Genomic DNA, 13,365 nt, shown 5'->3' on the forward strand with positions numbered 1-13,365 from the left:
CAGACTGCTCCTTTTAAAAAGTTTAACGGTAGGGTGTTAATCTTGTAAAAAGGTCGAATTACTTTACATGTTAAAGGCCATAAACTTTTGTGGCTTCACGAGTTTAATGACTCAAGAGCTTAATAAAAAAAACATGTTTAAACCTTTACTTAGTGCGCTGCTTTTACCAATCACGCATGAACAACCAAAGTCTGGAACAACTACAGACAAAAGTAAAAATAATAAAATACAAAAAACACTCCCCCACAACCAATGTCGACAACGGAGAGGTGGTACAGTGGTTAGCGCCCTGTCCTATGAACCTGATTCCCCCGAGTTCGATCCCCACCCACTGCACAGCGTCGTTGATGAGTGACATCTGAAACGCTCACTTCACCGCCACGCATTGATAAGTCCAGAGAAGCATGGTCAAACAACCCCCATACCAACCTCCCCATGACGCATTGACACCGTAGCGCGTTGAACTTCTTTCGCACCGTATGCAAGCCGACCGCGCCAATCGTGCGAGCCGCACACTCACCGTGCCGGGCCTCGGGTACGGAACCTTGCCCTTGTACTCCGTCCAGCCGAATTCCTGTCCCTCCTTGTGTGCAAAGGGCCCGTTGAAGACGGCTCGGACGTCCGCGGCGTGGTACACGCACACGGCCGACCCCTGGAACACGGCGCTGAGGGGGGTGGGCCGGGGGGTGCAGGCAAAGACGCGGTAGAAAATATACAAACACCGCCGAAACTAATCAGCGCAACGAGCGTGAAAGTACCCGTGCAGGCGCCGCTCCTCCGGCGACGGTTTGACCTTCTCGACAAACAGTTGGGGGCGGAGAAATAAAAATACAAATCCCGTACAAAGGAAATTTAAAGTAATAGCATCAACAAGCAGCACAGAGTGATATTCAAACTGCGTTTTGGTAGTTTTGCGTGGGCGAGGTTATTCTCATGTGCACAAGTGATTTTGTCCATCTGCAGTTTTATTCAGTGCGCGCTGCAGTATCAATTTACAGAACCGTTTCTTTATTTGCGCGGAGTCTGTTTTACGTCACGCTAGATTAGGATGCTCTCTGAAGGGGAATGCGCATGGTGCAATATCTTCCCCCACAGTCTTCAAGACCCTCCACGGACTCGCCCTTGCCTTCCTCTATCCACTCATCTCACGCCACTCCCAATCGCATGCTCTCTGCTCCACCGACTGAGGTTTGTTGTCGAAACCCCACGTCAACATATGCTCAAACTCAGGTTGCTTCTCCTCTTCTGCTGCCATTATTGTTCTATTATAGCCCATTAACAAGATAACACTGGTCAACAACAAAAAAAACTTTTTTTCTGGCCTGGACTTTTGCAGCTGTTTTAGACTAATTTCAGGGTGCTGATTCCAAATCTGATCTCAGATTTGCTCTATCACATCTCATTTTATGCTATCGGCATACCCCATTTTCATTGATTTTACCCGAAACTCTGTCACTTATGATTGCAAGTTGTTGCGAGTCAGTGACTGCTTTAGTGTTAAAATATGGTGCTGTATTTTTAGGATAGTGTGTTTATAATATCATTTTATGTAGATACCCACATTTGTTTAATATTTTTCTTCTGCAGTTTTTTATTGAAAATGCAATATTTGATATCTCAAAAACCTGATGTGATAGACAAAAACTGATTTGGAATCAGCACCCCAAAATTACCTTAAAACCGTTGGAATACCTTATGCCAGAAAAAGTGTGTTGACCAGTGTAATAGAGGTAAGTCTGAGCCAATGGAAAAGGGTATTTGAGGCAGGAGTGCAACTCGACGATGGGATACTGTCAGGACAGATCTTGGAAGTCCACTGAGTGTCTCTGTACAGCAGCTGTGGGATCTGGCAGAGGGCAGGACTTGTCCGCCAGGTTCAGTGGCATCAACCATCACGCAAACTCCGGCCATCCTCGCCAGCGGCTTTTGACTCGGCCATCGAACAAAGTCGGTCACCGTATCGCGCGCTTTCAGACGCGCTTCCGCGGCCGTCTGGAACGCTCTTCCATCCGATATTAGGAAGCCACTTGGAGGTGTGCATTTTATAATCTAGATCGAAAACTACTTTCGTTTAGAACTGATTTTCACGTTCAGTTTGTTGCCCTCCCCCCTCCACACCGCACTTCCGATTAGCACACTTGGCTAAGTACGGTGCGACAAAAACGTTGAACATGCAGCGGGTTATTTGATCGTAGGCTTTTGCCATCAATGACTTTGGCCGATGACAGCATCTCCCAGTCACTCACTCCGGCTGTCTCTCTCTCTCTTAACCTGGCCCCTCGCGCTCCTCACCTGGAGGTGCTGAACACGGCGTAGAGCAGGGGGTTCCTCTCGTCCTTGGTCGGCTGCAGAAACACGTCCTCTGCGAAAGGCAACAAAAACCATCGGCGACAGCTCCAGCAGCAGTGCGAGCAGCAGCAGCAGGTGGCAGCAGCAGCAGGGGGCAGCAGCAGCAGAGGGCAGCAGTCGCGACGACATCGACCAGAGTGGCATCGTTCAACAAAACGATGCCGCAGAAAAGGGAGAATTATAATTAATTTGCAGGTTAGGCCGAGCAATGATCGGGCACGTTCTTGTTTTATATATATGAAACCCTCGATTTTGTTCAACGCGTGGCAATTACTGTTGTTGTTGTTTTCGTCGACCGGTAAGGCGAAGAACAATTATACCGTGTCTAATTGCTACGTTTGGATTGGCCGTGTCGGGTGGTGAAGGGGTTTCAGCGACAAAAAATGTTGCCAAGATCTTTACGTGGCCAAACGCCGAATTCAATTACGAATCACAACATCGGCTGCGAAAACCTACGACGCGTTAAGTTTAACTGCAGGAGCCTCTCGCTCGCTCGCCGGGGGCTGCGCTTTGGTGGAAACTGCGCAGTGGCCGTGCACGTGCGTCACTTGCAGCGCGATGAGATGAAGGAGAAGAGGAGAAGAGGAGGAGGAAGGGGAAGAAGGGAAAGGGGATGGAGCAGCAGGTGCATCTCCTTCGACACGGGTGACTCACACGCGAGGGTGGACCCATGACAGCCGAGCTTCTGCCACCACTCACGCGCTAATTACTCACGTACGTAAAGCGCCCATGTGTGCGTGCGTGTGTGTGTGCGTGTGTGTGTGCGTGTGTGTGTGCGTGTGTGCATGTGTGTGCGGGCGTGTGTGTGTGTGTGCACGTGTGTGTGTGCACGTGTGTGTGCATGTGTGTGCACGTGTGTGTGCACGTGTGTGTGCGTGTGTGTGCACCTGTGTGTGCGTGTGTGTGCATGCGTGTGTGCATGTGTGTGCGTGTGTGTGTGCACGTGTGTGTGTGTGCACGTGTGTGTGTGTGCACGTGTGTGTGCGTGTGTGTGCGTGCGTGTGTGTGCATGCGTGTGTGTGTGTGTGTGCACGTGTGTGTGTGTGTGCACGTGTGTGTGCGTGTGTGTGCATGCGTGTGTGCGTGTGTGTGCATGCGTGTGTGTGTGTGTGTACGTGTGTGTGTGTGCGTGTGTGTGCATGCGTGTGTGCGTGTGTGTGCGTGTGTGTGCATGCGTGTGTGCGTGTGTGTGCATGCGTGTGTGTGTGTGTGTACGTGTGTGTGTGTGCGTGTGTGTGCACGTGTGTGTGTGTGTGTGTGCGTGTGTGTGCATGCGTGTGTGCGTGTGTGTGTGTTCGCAAACAGCTGGACGGCTCCGATGCACCGAGAGCAACGATCGGACCCCCTCCCCCCCCCCCTTCAAAAAATCTTCCTGCCATCGTGGAATTTGCGAATTCAAAACATAATTTTTTTCTTTTGTACCGCTCCCCTCGACCACGACGTCGATCGGAAGAAGGCGCGCTGCCGTGCGAGCGACTCCGCCGCGCGGGTGTGGGGGAACTTTCCCGGCGCTCGCGGGCAAGGAAGAGGAAGGGAACCCGGCCACATCCCTGCGCGGCCGTTCGGTTAGGGCCGCCGTCTCTCGTTCGGCTCAGGGACTCCCCCCCCCCTTACCCCCCGCGGGCCCATCGATCGCATGGAGTCGTCGGGTCTAGCGGCTGTTTTGACGGTGAGCAGCGGGGGGGGAGAGGTTCGCGTGGGCCACCACTGTCGTTCAGGACACACGTACGGATCTCGTCGAAGTGAGTGTCGATTCCGTTGGGCCCCGGCACGGAGCACACGAGCCGAGCCTTGAGGAACGTCGTCCACTTGTTGATGAGGCTGCGCTGCCCGCCCATGTCGTTCTGTTCGGGGGGGGGAGGTAGGGGAGAGCGGGGGCATGAGGAGGACGAACGCTGCCAGCTCAGGCCGCGCGATTTGTTTGCGGCGATGGAGCGGACGCGGTGTCGAGTGTCGAACCGCGGGTTGGCATGGGCCCTGGTGCGAGGAACGCAAGAAGAGCACGTGTGTATTCATGTTGAAGCTCTTTATGCACCGTACGTAGCAAAGCGTGCTCATCGGAGGTGCGGGGAAAGGTAAAACAAACTAAACACAACGAGCAGCTCTGAAAGAAATGAGTTTTCAATCTCGATGATTTAAAACTGCATGGCTCCAGTGGCTTCCTAATATCGGAAGGAAGAGCGTTCCAGACGGCCACGGAAGCGTGTCTGAAAGCGCGAGATGCGGTGACCGTCTTTGTTCCGTGGCTAGCCAAAAGTGGCTGCTGCAAGGATGACCGGAGTGTCGCGTGGTGATGGTAAGGTATTGTGGTTCATTTGTGGCAAGCACTTTATGTGTACCGGTAATGAGTGCGACCTTCGATGTGAGGCCCTCTCCCTGTCCAATTCCCCTCCCACCACCCTCCTCGCCGCACCTCCGATTAGCAGCACGGTTGGCTACGTACGGTGCGAAAGAAGTTCAATATGCATGCATAATGTGCATAGCCCAGTGCAGTCCCACCGCCTGCACCCTCCATGGCCACGCCATTAGCGGTGCACGAATGATTCTATTTCTGGAAATTCAATTCCCCTCCGATTTGGACTTTAATTGTATTTTAATCAAAATACAGCGCGGTGATCATAGCTGTTGTGGGAATTATAATACGGGTGAGTACAATGAACAGAAGTTCTGGAGAGCGTGTGTGTGTGTGTGTCTGCTTTGTTTCTTTCAAATATAACGAGGGCCAGGTTAAACTCACTTGTATAATTTGGTTCATCAGGCAAGAGTCATGAACTGTTTATATTGCAATTTTAACAATTGCCAGCAATTGTTTTGTTAACAAGTCACACTAATATATATTCTACACGTTTCGGTTGCTTTACGGGCAATTTTTCAATTTGAGCAACAAATTGTGTCGTCGTTTCACCGAAGAAGAATTCATCGCAGTTGGGCGAATTGTTTCGCTCTCTCTCTTTTTTTTCATCTGCGTTTTTCTTTGCGCTAAACGCAAAGAAAAACGGCGGCGCTAACTTCAAGGGCACGCACGTGTTTGCGTTCGTAACGAGTTATTTTTTTACCCTAATTTGTCACGTATTGCGCAGTACGCTCAGAGTAAAGTGGCATAAAATTGCCAGGCTAAACATTGTGCTGCTTAATGCTGAGAAAATAAAACGCCGTTCAGAGTGGAACAAATAATTACGGCACGCACGACACGAGGTGTCGCGTTCGCTGCCGGGCAGGCCCACAAATGATGCAACCTCGCAGACAACATTTCTTTAAATATTCCTGATAACAAAAATGTTGCATATAGGTTCATCAATTTTCATTTACACATAGCTTAGCAATTTTAATCACACGTAGGTTACCAACGTGAAGGCAATCAATCTGCGGTGCTGTGAAATGTGGCTCATATATATGGAACGAATCGATGGTTTGACGCGTGCACGAGGCTGGTGTGCACCCTCGCCACGGCAGAGGTCGCAAACGGGTTTGATTCCTTACCCGTACCCGGCCGCACCAGGGTCGCAAACAGCTACCCGTACCTGGCCGGATACGGGTACCCGTTCCCTACCCGTACCCGTACCCTACCCGAAATCAGTGATAAACGGTTACTCACCAGTGACTCACGGCCTACCCGTACCCGTACCCGGCCGCACCAGGGTCGCAAACGGCTACCCGTACCCGTACCTGGCCGGGTACGGGTAGCCGGGTATCGGGTAGGGTACGGGTATCGGGTACCCGGTTGCGACCTCTGCGCCACGGCCGTCACGTCAACGTGCATCCCACGCTGCGGTGTCCTACGAGCATTTCTCACCCGCCAACAAAAGTTGGGGCAAAAATTTAAATGATGTATCTGAATACATGCAAGTCCGAGACGCTTGAAATATAATTCTCAAGGAAAAGCTGCTAAAAAAAAAATGCCCATTCACGATCGCGCTTTTTATACTACCCACTTCCCTAACGTGTCTTAAACGTACTCCCCGAAATCATCGCAGTGCCCTGCGAGGCAGGGGTAGCCACTTACGTGCCACCCTCGGCGAACTGAGACGTTGCCGTGGTTGACGGCCACGTTTCAATTCGCAATCCTCGGTGCTTTTAATTTCCTTGCTCGCCACGTCAACGTCGATAGCGTCTGCAACGTCCCCCCACGGCGCAGGCCCCGGTAAAATGTGCGCCCGAGTGACTGGAGTCTCGCGCACGCAAGCCGATGCGTCGAGCCGCGTCAGAATCAATTTCGATTGACCGTGAGCACGTGCGTACATCGAACGCGCGTGGCGCAACCGCGCTCATCGGTGGTGCGCGTGGGAAGGACATCAAAAAAATATATATTTTTTTTTTAAACACCACAAAAAAGCAGTTCTAAAGAAATAAGTGGTCGGTGAATCTCCGCGTGCCTATTAACTACTTCAATCGGTCTTCTTGGTTCTTTCGGTAAAGTCACGTAGAAGGGAAGTAATAAAATACTAAAAATAAAACATAATAAAAGAATTCTCACGACGTTTCGGCCACAACGCAAGCAGCCGTCCTCAATCGGGTGAGCGTAAACAAGTGGGAGGAGACACGAGGGAGGGGGGGGGGCCGAGATGACAAATGGCAGGCGGCCAGGCCCCGAGTGTATGACAGGAAACCGAGATAAAGAAGACACCAGAGGAAGGGCTTAAGGGAGACGCTTGAAGGACACGGATCCAAACAATGGGCATATGTTGAGTTTCAATTGCACAGACCCCCTTGGGTTGGACTCTGCTGATTGGGAACTGCCGTCCCTCGGCGCATGGACACGGAGTGTCCTCGGCAAAGCGCTGCTGTTCATCGCCCACCGGCGCATCGCTTCAAGAGCTGATCACGAGAGTGCGAGGCGCTTGGGACGCGTGTTTAAAATAAGGGAACGGCGACAACATTAAGTAATTTCGCCTCTTGTTCAGAAAATTGGTCCAACGGTACATTAAAAGCATCCGCAGACTTGCACTCGTGACTTAATCAATACCATCAACACAATTAGCTTCTGTCTAGTATCCATTTGCCGGATGAAGGCCTCCCCATGCCGTCACGATGCCTCACAATATCCATCCCCTGCACAGGGGCACCGTGGCGGCGGGATGTTAACTACCTCGCCTGGTATACAGGAGGTCGCGTGTTCGATCCATCGCCTGCACAAGAGCCGAGATCGTCACCTAATTCCCACCACGGCGGTTCCCCTGGTGGGCTCATTCACTTTGTCGGCTGCAATTCCTTCACATTCTCGCCCATCGGCCATCATCCTCTTGCTGCAATGTGCCCTGCCCGAGCCCAATTACTTTTCTTTACAGTCGATATGATGTCTCTGACACGCATTTGTTCTCTGGTGCACGTCTCTCTGTGTAATTCCAAGCATGCATAACACCCTTGCTGCTGTGCGCACTTTTCTGCATTTCAACTTGGTACTCAAGGTGCTGCACATCACAATGAACGTGGAAGCAAATGCAGCGAACCAAAAGCAGGAGAGAATAACTTCGCGTTGAGGAGGATTTTAACCATCGCGATTGTCTCCGATATCATTAAGCACGCGATCGATGGAAAACGCTCTTTTCTGGGTGCAAAAACGTGCCGCTTAACGTTGTGAAGTTATTCTATTTTTTCTTCAAATGTGTCATCCGGCACATTTGCATCTTTATTTCATGATGTTCATTCCAATCCGCCTTCTCAATACATTACCAAAACTCATACATATATAACCTCTTGTTAATTGGCTGGAAACTTGACAACATAAAGAGAGGACTGCAGAGCTTGGGCTCGCCTGTGGCTCCTCGGCGATCGTGAGATGCATTCTGCATGAATGATGACCACTCGATATTAAACTCAATAAAAATAACAAAATGTTAATTTGGTGTCCTCAACAACTGTGGTATACTCTTTGGTTCTTTCGGTAAAGTCACGTAGGTGAAAATTAAAATAACTAAATTAAATCACGACGTTTCGGAGGCAACACAAACTGTGGTATAGCATTCACACACACGCACAAACACATGTGCTAGCATACATGAATTGCATTCAATGCCATATTCATTCCTTATACTGCATAACAAAAATTTCTTAAAGGAATCAATTATTACTCCATGACTAATATTAACACGTATCTGAATTACCACGGCATTCCATACGCCGACGACATATTTCTGCAATCATTAATGCAATTCATTTCAGAAACCAAACACACAAAAATCAACATTTCAACATTAAAAAAACAATATTGCCTGACTTATGGCCATTATATAGTTGTGAAATTCTCGGGTACCCTCATTTGAATTGTTAAATAAACAGCACGGGGCTATTTGGCTCATATTTCATGTTGATTTAGTTGCTAGAAATTCTGCCCAGCCGTAACATTTCACGTGTCGAAACATTGCAGGCAGTGTTACGCCACCTCCCACAAAAGCGTCTCGTTAACCCCCGAGCACAATAAGCTCCCTTTTGCCCTCCGCACAATAAATTCAGCAACGCGCCTAACGTAGATAATCGGGGCGCTGAAAGCCGTGACCGCACACAGGACCCCGTCCTCTTGATAAATCAAAGCACAGCAAGCCTTCAGCCCGTGTTAGCGTCTCCGTTTAAACATATCACGTGTGGTGGGGGGGGGTGCTATTATACGAATTAAAACAAATAAAACGAAGGATGCTGCCGCGGTGGTAACGGTTCGCACACTCGACTTGACACACAGCGGTCGCCGGTTTCGATTTGATCTCCCGGCACGGCAGGTGAAACGACGCGGCAAGTGTATGCAATCTGCCCGCCTCTGCCACACGCGGCAGTGTAAATGTGTTCACCGCGGTTAGTCAATCGAGGGGAGCCGCCACGGTGCGGACGAGTCAAGTGTGGCTGCTCCCACTTCTTCCATGGCCAGCCGCGTACGCTGCACTCGAAACTATTTTTTTAAATATTTTACCAGGTAAGGCCCACTGAGCTTCGTAGCTCTTTTTCAGAAGCAACCTGGCCACACATGATAGCTCAACAAAGTGGCTTACCGTGTGGACATTTATAGCAGCCGAATACTCTAAATGCGTGTTGATTCTAAATGTGGAGGGGAAAAACCTGGAGGACCCGGAGAAAAATCCACACTCAAAATATACAGCAGTAGGCGTCAGGTTCGGGATCGAACCCACGACCTCCTGCACACCAGGTGAGGTAGTTAACATCTCGAGGCCCTTCCGGCAGCAGCGGCATAAGCAAGCAATCGCAGGGCTGCGCCTTGACCCGACGAATAGAAGAACAACTCCAAATTCACGAAGCCAAGAAGCCACTGGGTGAGAGAGGCAATTTTGTTTTGTTAATGCGGCAAAACGGCAAAGCCGGACTGGCACGTCGCCACGATCGGCGAACGCACGCCTGGCTTCGGTGGCTGCCGTCATTTAATCAAAGTCTTAAGCAGGGCTCAGCTACAACTTGCAGACGAACTGCAACATTTGGAATGCTTTCAAAAATACCCTTGTGCATTTTGTCATGGTTCGAGTAATAAAAGGGAGCTCAGCTGCATCCGTATTGTGGCTGTGATTTGCCATTAGGGAATAGGCGGAGACACAGAAAAAATAGATTTTTTTCCGAACAAAAATTAAGCGTGAAGTACTTATTGGAAGTCAGAGAGCCTTCGCGTGTTTAAGTATGCGGCGACAGCTTTCATTTTGCATTACTCATTTACGCTAACCACATTTGAGCTATAATAAGTATAACCCGTAAAAACAAAGTTTTTCACTATAAATCATTTATATGCGTGGCAGCGAACTTAATATAAAGGATTTAAAAATATATTCGCCTGTGGAGGACGCGGGGATCGATCCCGCGACCTTTGGCATGGGAAGCGAGGGCGCTACCAACTGCGCTACTCCGCCACGGCCTGTGGAGGGGTTACGCTCTGGGCTCTTACACTGTGACGTTCAGCCAAAGCCATGAATGAGTTATATTTGAATATATGTAAAATTATTTTTTTTTGCCTAAAAAGTGTAACATTTTGGGAATTTTTTTTCACGAACATTAATTGTCACGCACACCGAGTCTGTGTGCAAAATGTCAGCTCGATTGGATCACGAGAAGTGGGTTAAAAAACGACCGAAAGATTTGCACGGTCGTAAACACGCACGCAAGCAAGCAAGCAAGCACGCAAGCAAACAAGCAAGCGAACTTAATATAAAGGATTTAAAAATATATCAACGTTTTCGATTCATTACATTAGCACTGTAATACACATATATTCTCTGCGGCTAATTTGCAATATGACATTTTTCGTTGTTAACTGGTGACCAGGCCTGAGACCATCAAAACTTCTCCACCATGGTTATGACGCCTGAAAGTCAGAATCACAGCACAATCAGGTCTGCATATTTAAAGTTCCCAGGTGCGTGCTGAGGGCAGAGCCAATGAAAGTCGATAGGATATTTGCATTTATGCCTTGAATTTTTAAAAATGTGGAATGTTTCATTTCGCAAGTTTTTAGTTTCCTAGCTCTGCTCCACATTTCATTTCCCAGAGTTCTTTGCCTCAGAAATGCGTGGCAGTTCAATTCCTTCTCTTGCAAGGTTGATTGAGCCAAGAAATGCATTGCCAGGGTAGGGTTTGGCCTTGTTTGTGTGTCCTCAAAAGAACAAAACTTCCCACAATGCATTGTGCCAGCAACATTTTCTAATTAAACGTTGAACATAATTGAGTTTACTTAAGTGTTATGTATTATCGAATGGTTGTTTCTGGTACTCAGTAGCTACTACTAGCTAACTATTTGCGTACCAATCAAAAACTAATAATCATAACATCTTTGAAAAATGTAATATTCATGGTGTTAAGTGCAGTCTCCACAAACCTTGTTACTCTCTGGCCTCATTGTTGCTCTGCTGTTGCCGATTATGTTACTGATTAATAAAGTTGCAATTTTTCCAAATTTATTTTTTATCGCAGACATGGATGTTGATTCATAAATATTAAAGCTACAAGTTTGTCAAATGGCTATGGACAGAATTATTTTAGGAGCACACAAAAGAAAAATGTATTTAAAAGCGTGCAGCCCCGGTGGCTTCCTGACTTCACAAGGAAGAGTTTCGTCGTGGGAAGCTGTCCCCTTACTTTGCAGACACGCGCCACCCGGGAGAAGATGGCCTTGGTGCCGCTCGCCTCCATCGCCGTCTCGCGGAAAAACACGTACACCTTGTCGTCCTCGCGGCTGCTCGTGTCGGGGAAGGCGAACACCGCCACGAACTTGGGATCTGTCGGCGTACAAAAGAGAGACGCAATGAAGCACGCCTTGCCATGTAAGCGTGCGCGTGTTGCGGGCCAGTCTGCACCCAATCCACCAAATCGTCCGTCAAATCGTGAGCGACGTTTGGCCCTGCGTCGCCACGCCGGTCAGCGCGCCGGTTATTTTGACGGTGATCCGCGTCGAAGTACGCTACGACCATTGGATTTGTTTTTCATTTGCGCTGCTCTCTGCTGCTCGCAATGCAGCCGCGCAACGCTATATAAAATATGATGCATGGTGGTGGTCGAGTCGCACATTCACGGTGCGATCCATGCTCAAGCTGCTGAGCTTGTGAGATCCGAAAGAGACTGGGGTGTATTCTGGGTAATTTGGTCATCACCTTTACGTAGAATAACATTGCTGAATAACATAGCCGAGTGGGCTATCCTCCGCTTAAATGAAAAATACCGACTCATAAAAACAGCCTGGCAAGCCAGTCCATTTAGGGAGCCTCCTTTGTTTTGTTAGGGGCTTCAGAAAATGCAACCACATCCACGAACGGACACTCGCCAGAGGTGCACACGTCGATCACGAAATGCTCGCAGCCACGCTAATCGCACTGGCTCTCAGTGTAAAGTAAAACAAAACGACGAATAGATCCGTATGTCATGGAAAATCTTGCGTAACAGAAAAGATACAGATGTGGGCACTTGGAGAGGTGAGCGAGCGTAGGTGTGGGAGGTTTTGTCGTCATTTGTTAAGTGTTTTTGTATTTGTTTGTAAGCGATGCAATCTGGCGCAGATGGACTACCAGATAGATGGACAAACGGACACACATACAATTTGCAGTGCATAGCAAAAAGCAGCCAATTGATTTTTTTTCTCAAAACGTTTGAGAATTTAAAATGTTCAGTTGCTTTCCGACAAAGGCAAGAAGCGCTTAAACGCTAGCTCCGTGCATCCGTCAGCCTCGTCTGTAACATGACCTCGCCATAACACTTTTAAACGTGATTCAGGAGGAATACAACTTGGGTATCAAGTTGCGCTATTATTGTTAGGGACTTTCCCTCTAAAAAACCGGCCCACGTTTGATTAGGTGGTTGCCCAAAACGTGGACGGCACAAACCGGGAGCAAAACTTCATGATTCGCAAATATGCAAAAGAGCTTGTGGCCTCACAGCCACCCATCAGCTTCCATGCCGATAATTATGAACTCCGTCCGAAGAGAAACGCATCTTGAAAAGCGTCACGCACTCCGCGCGTAACGCACGCCCCCCCCCCCCCCTGCTCGTTTAAAATGTTGCTTGTTCGCATATTATTTAAGCGTTCTTTTAAGTCTGCCATCGGCAGCACGAGAGCTGACCATGCCGTGAGAGTTGATTGCGCGTGGTTGATTTTGTTTTGGTCCTCTCTCATTCCGAGTTCAATTAACCTGAGGACCATCCATAGCGTGTCATCTGCGTCTGAGCTTACAGAGGTCCCCGTCAGATGCGCGTCTCACCTGCGCATTCCTGCAGAGATTTCAACCTCCGCTCTGCGCCCACGCTGATCCTTCGCACACTCCACCTTCTTTACCTCCGCGCGACATTTAACAACAATCTCGAAAGCCGAGATGCTTCTCTGGCAGAGGAATGCTAACTTGGGGTTGAAACAGTCGATATTTGAAATCTCAGCAGGGCGTTACTTTTTTGTTTGTTTCTTTGGGGATTTGTCACGAAAAAAACCAAGCTTTTACATTCGGTACCAAAAAAATGTCACTTGTCAACTCATACGACACCCAGAGAGGTAATGTTCAGGGGTGAATTGTAATCACCAGAAATGCCACTGCACATTGTGTTTTCGCG

At 48.8% G+C, this 13,365-nt stretch overlaps 1 protein-coding gene across 1 annotated transcript in view; it reads right to left on the reverse strand.

Annotated features, from left to right (window-relative positions):
- Nucleotides 1-13,365, reverse strand: part of LOC144730058 (semaphorin-3D-like) — a 53,998-nt gene that overhangs the window by 24,727 nt on the left and 15,906 nt on the right. Inside the window, exons 7-10 of the mRNA XM_078610579.1 lie at nucleotides 11,410-11,549; nucleotides 4,079-4,193; nucleotides 2,293-2,362; nucleotides 521-665 (exon numbers count right to left, since the gene is read on the reverse strand). Coding sequence (XP_078466705.1) covers nucleotides 521-665; nucleotides 2,293-2,362; nucleotides 4,079-4,193; nucleotides 11,410-11,549 — 470 coding nt within the window. The remainder of the gene's footprint in view (nucleotides 1-520; nucleotides 666-2,292; nucleotides 2,363-4,078; nucleotides 4,194-11,409; nucleotides 11,550-13,365) is intronic.

The sequence above is a fragment of the Lampetra planeri genome, chromosome 34, assembly GCF_965212315.1.
Source record: "Lampetra planeri chromosome 34, kcLamPlan1.2.h2, whole genome shotgun sequence".
Lineage (NCBI taxonomy): Eukaryota > Metazoa > Chordata > Hyperoartia > Petromyzontiformes > Petromyzontidae > Lampetra > Lampetra planeri.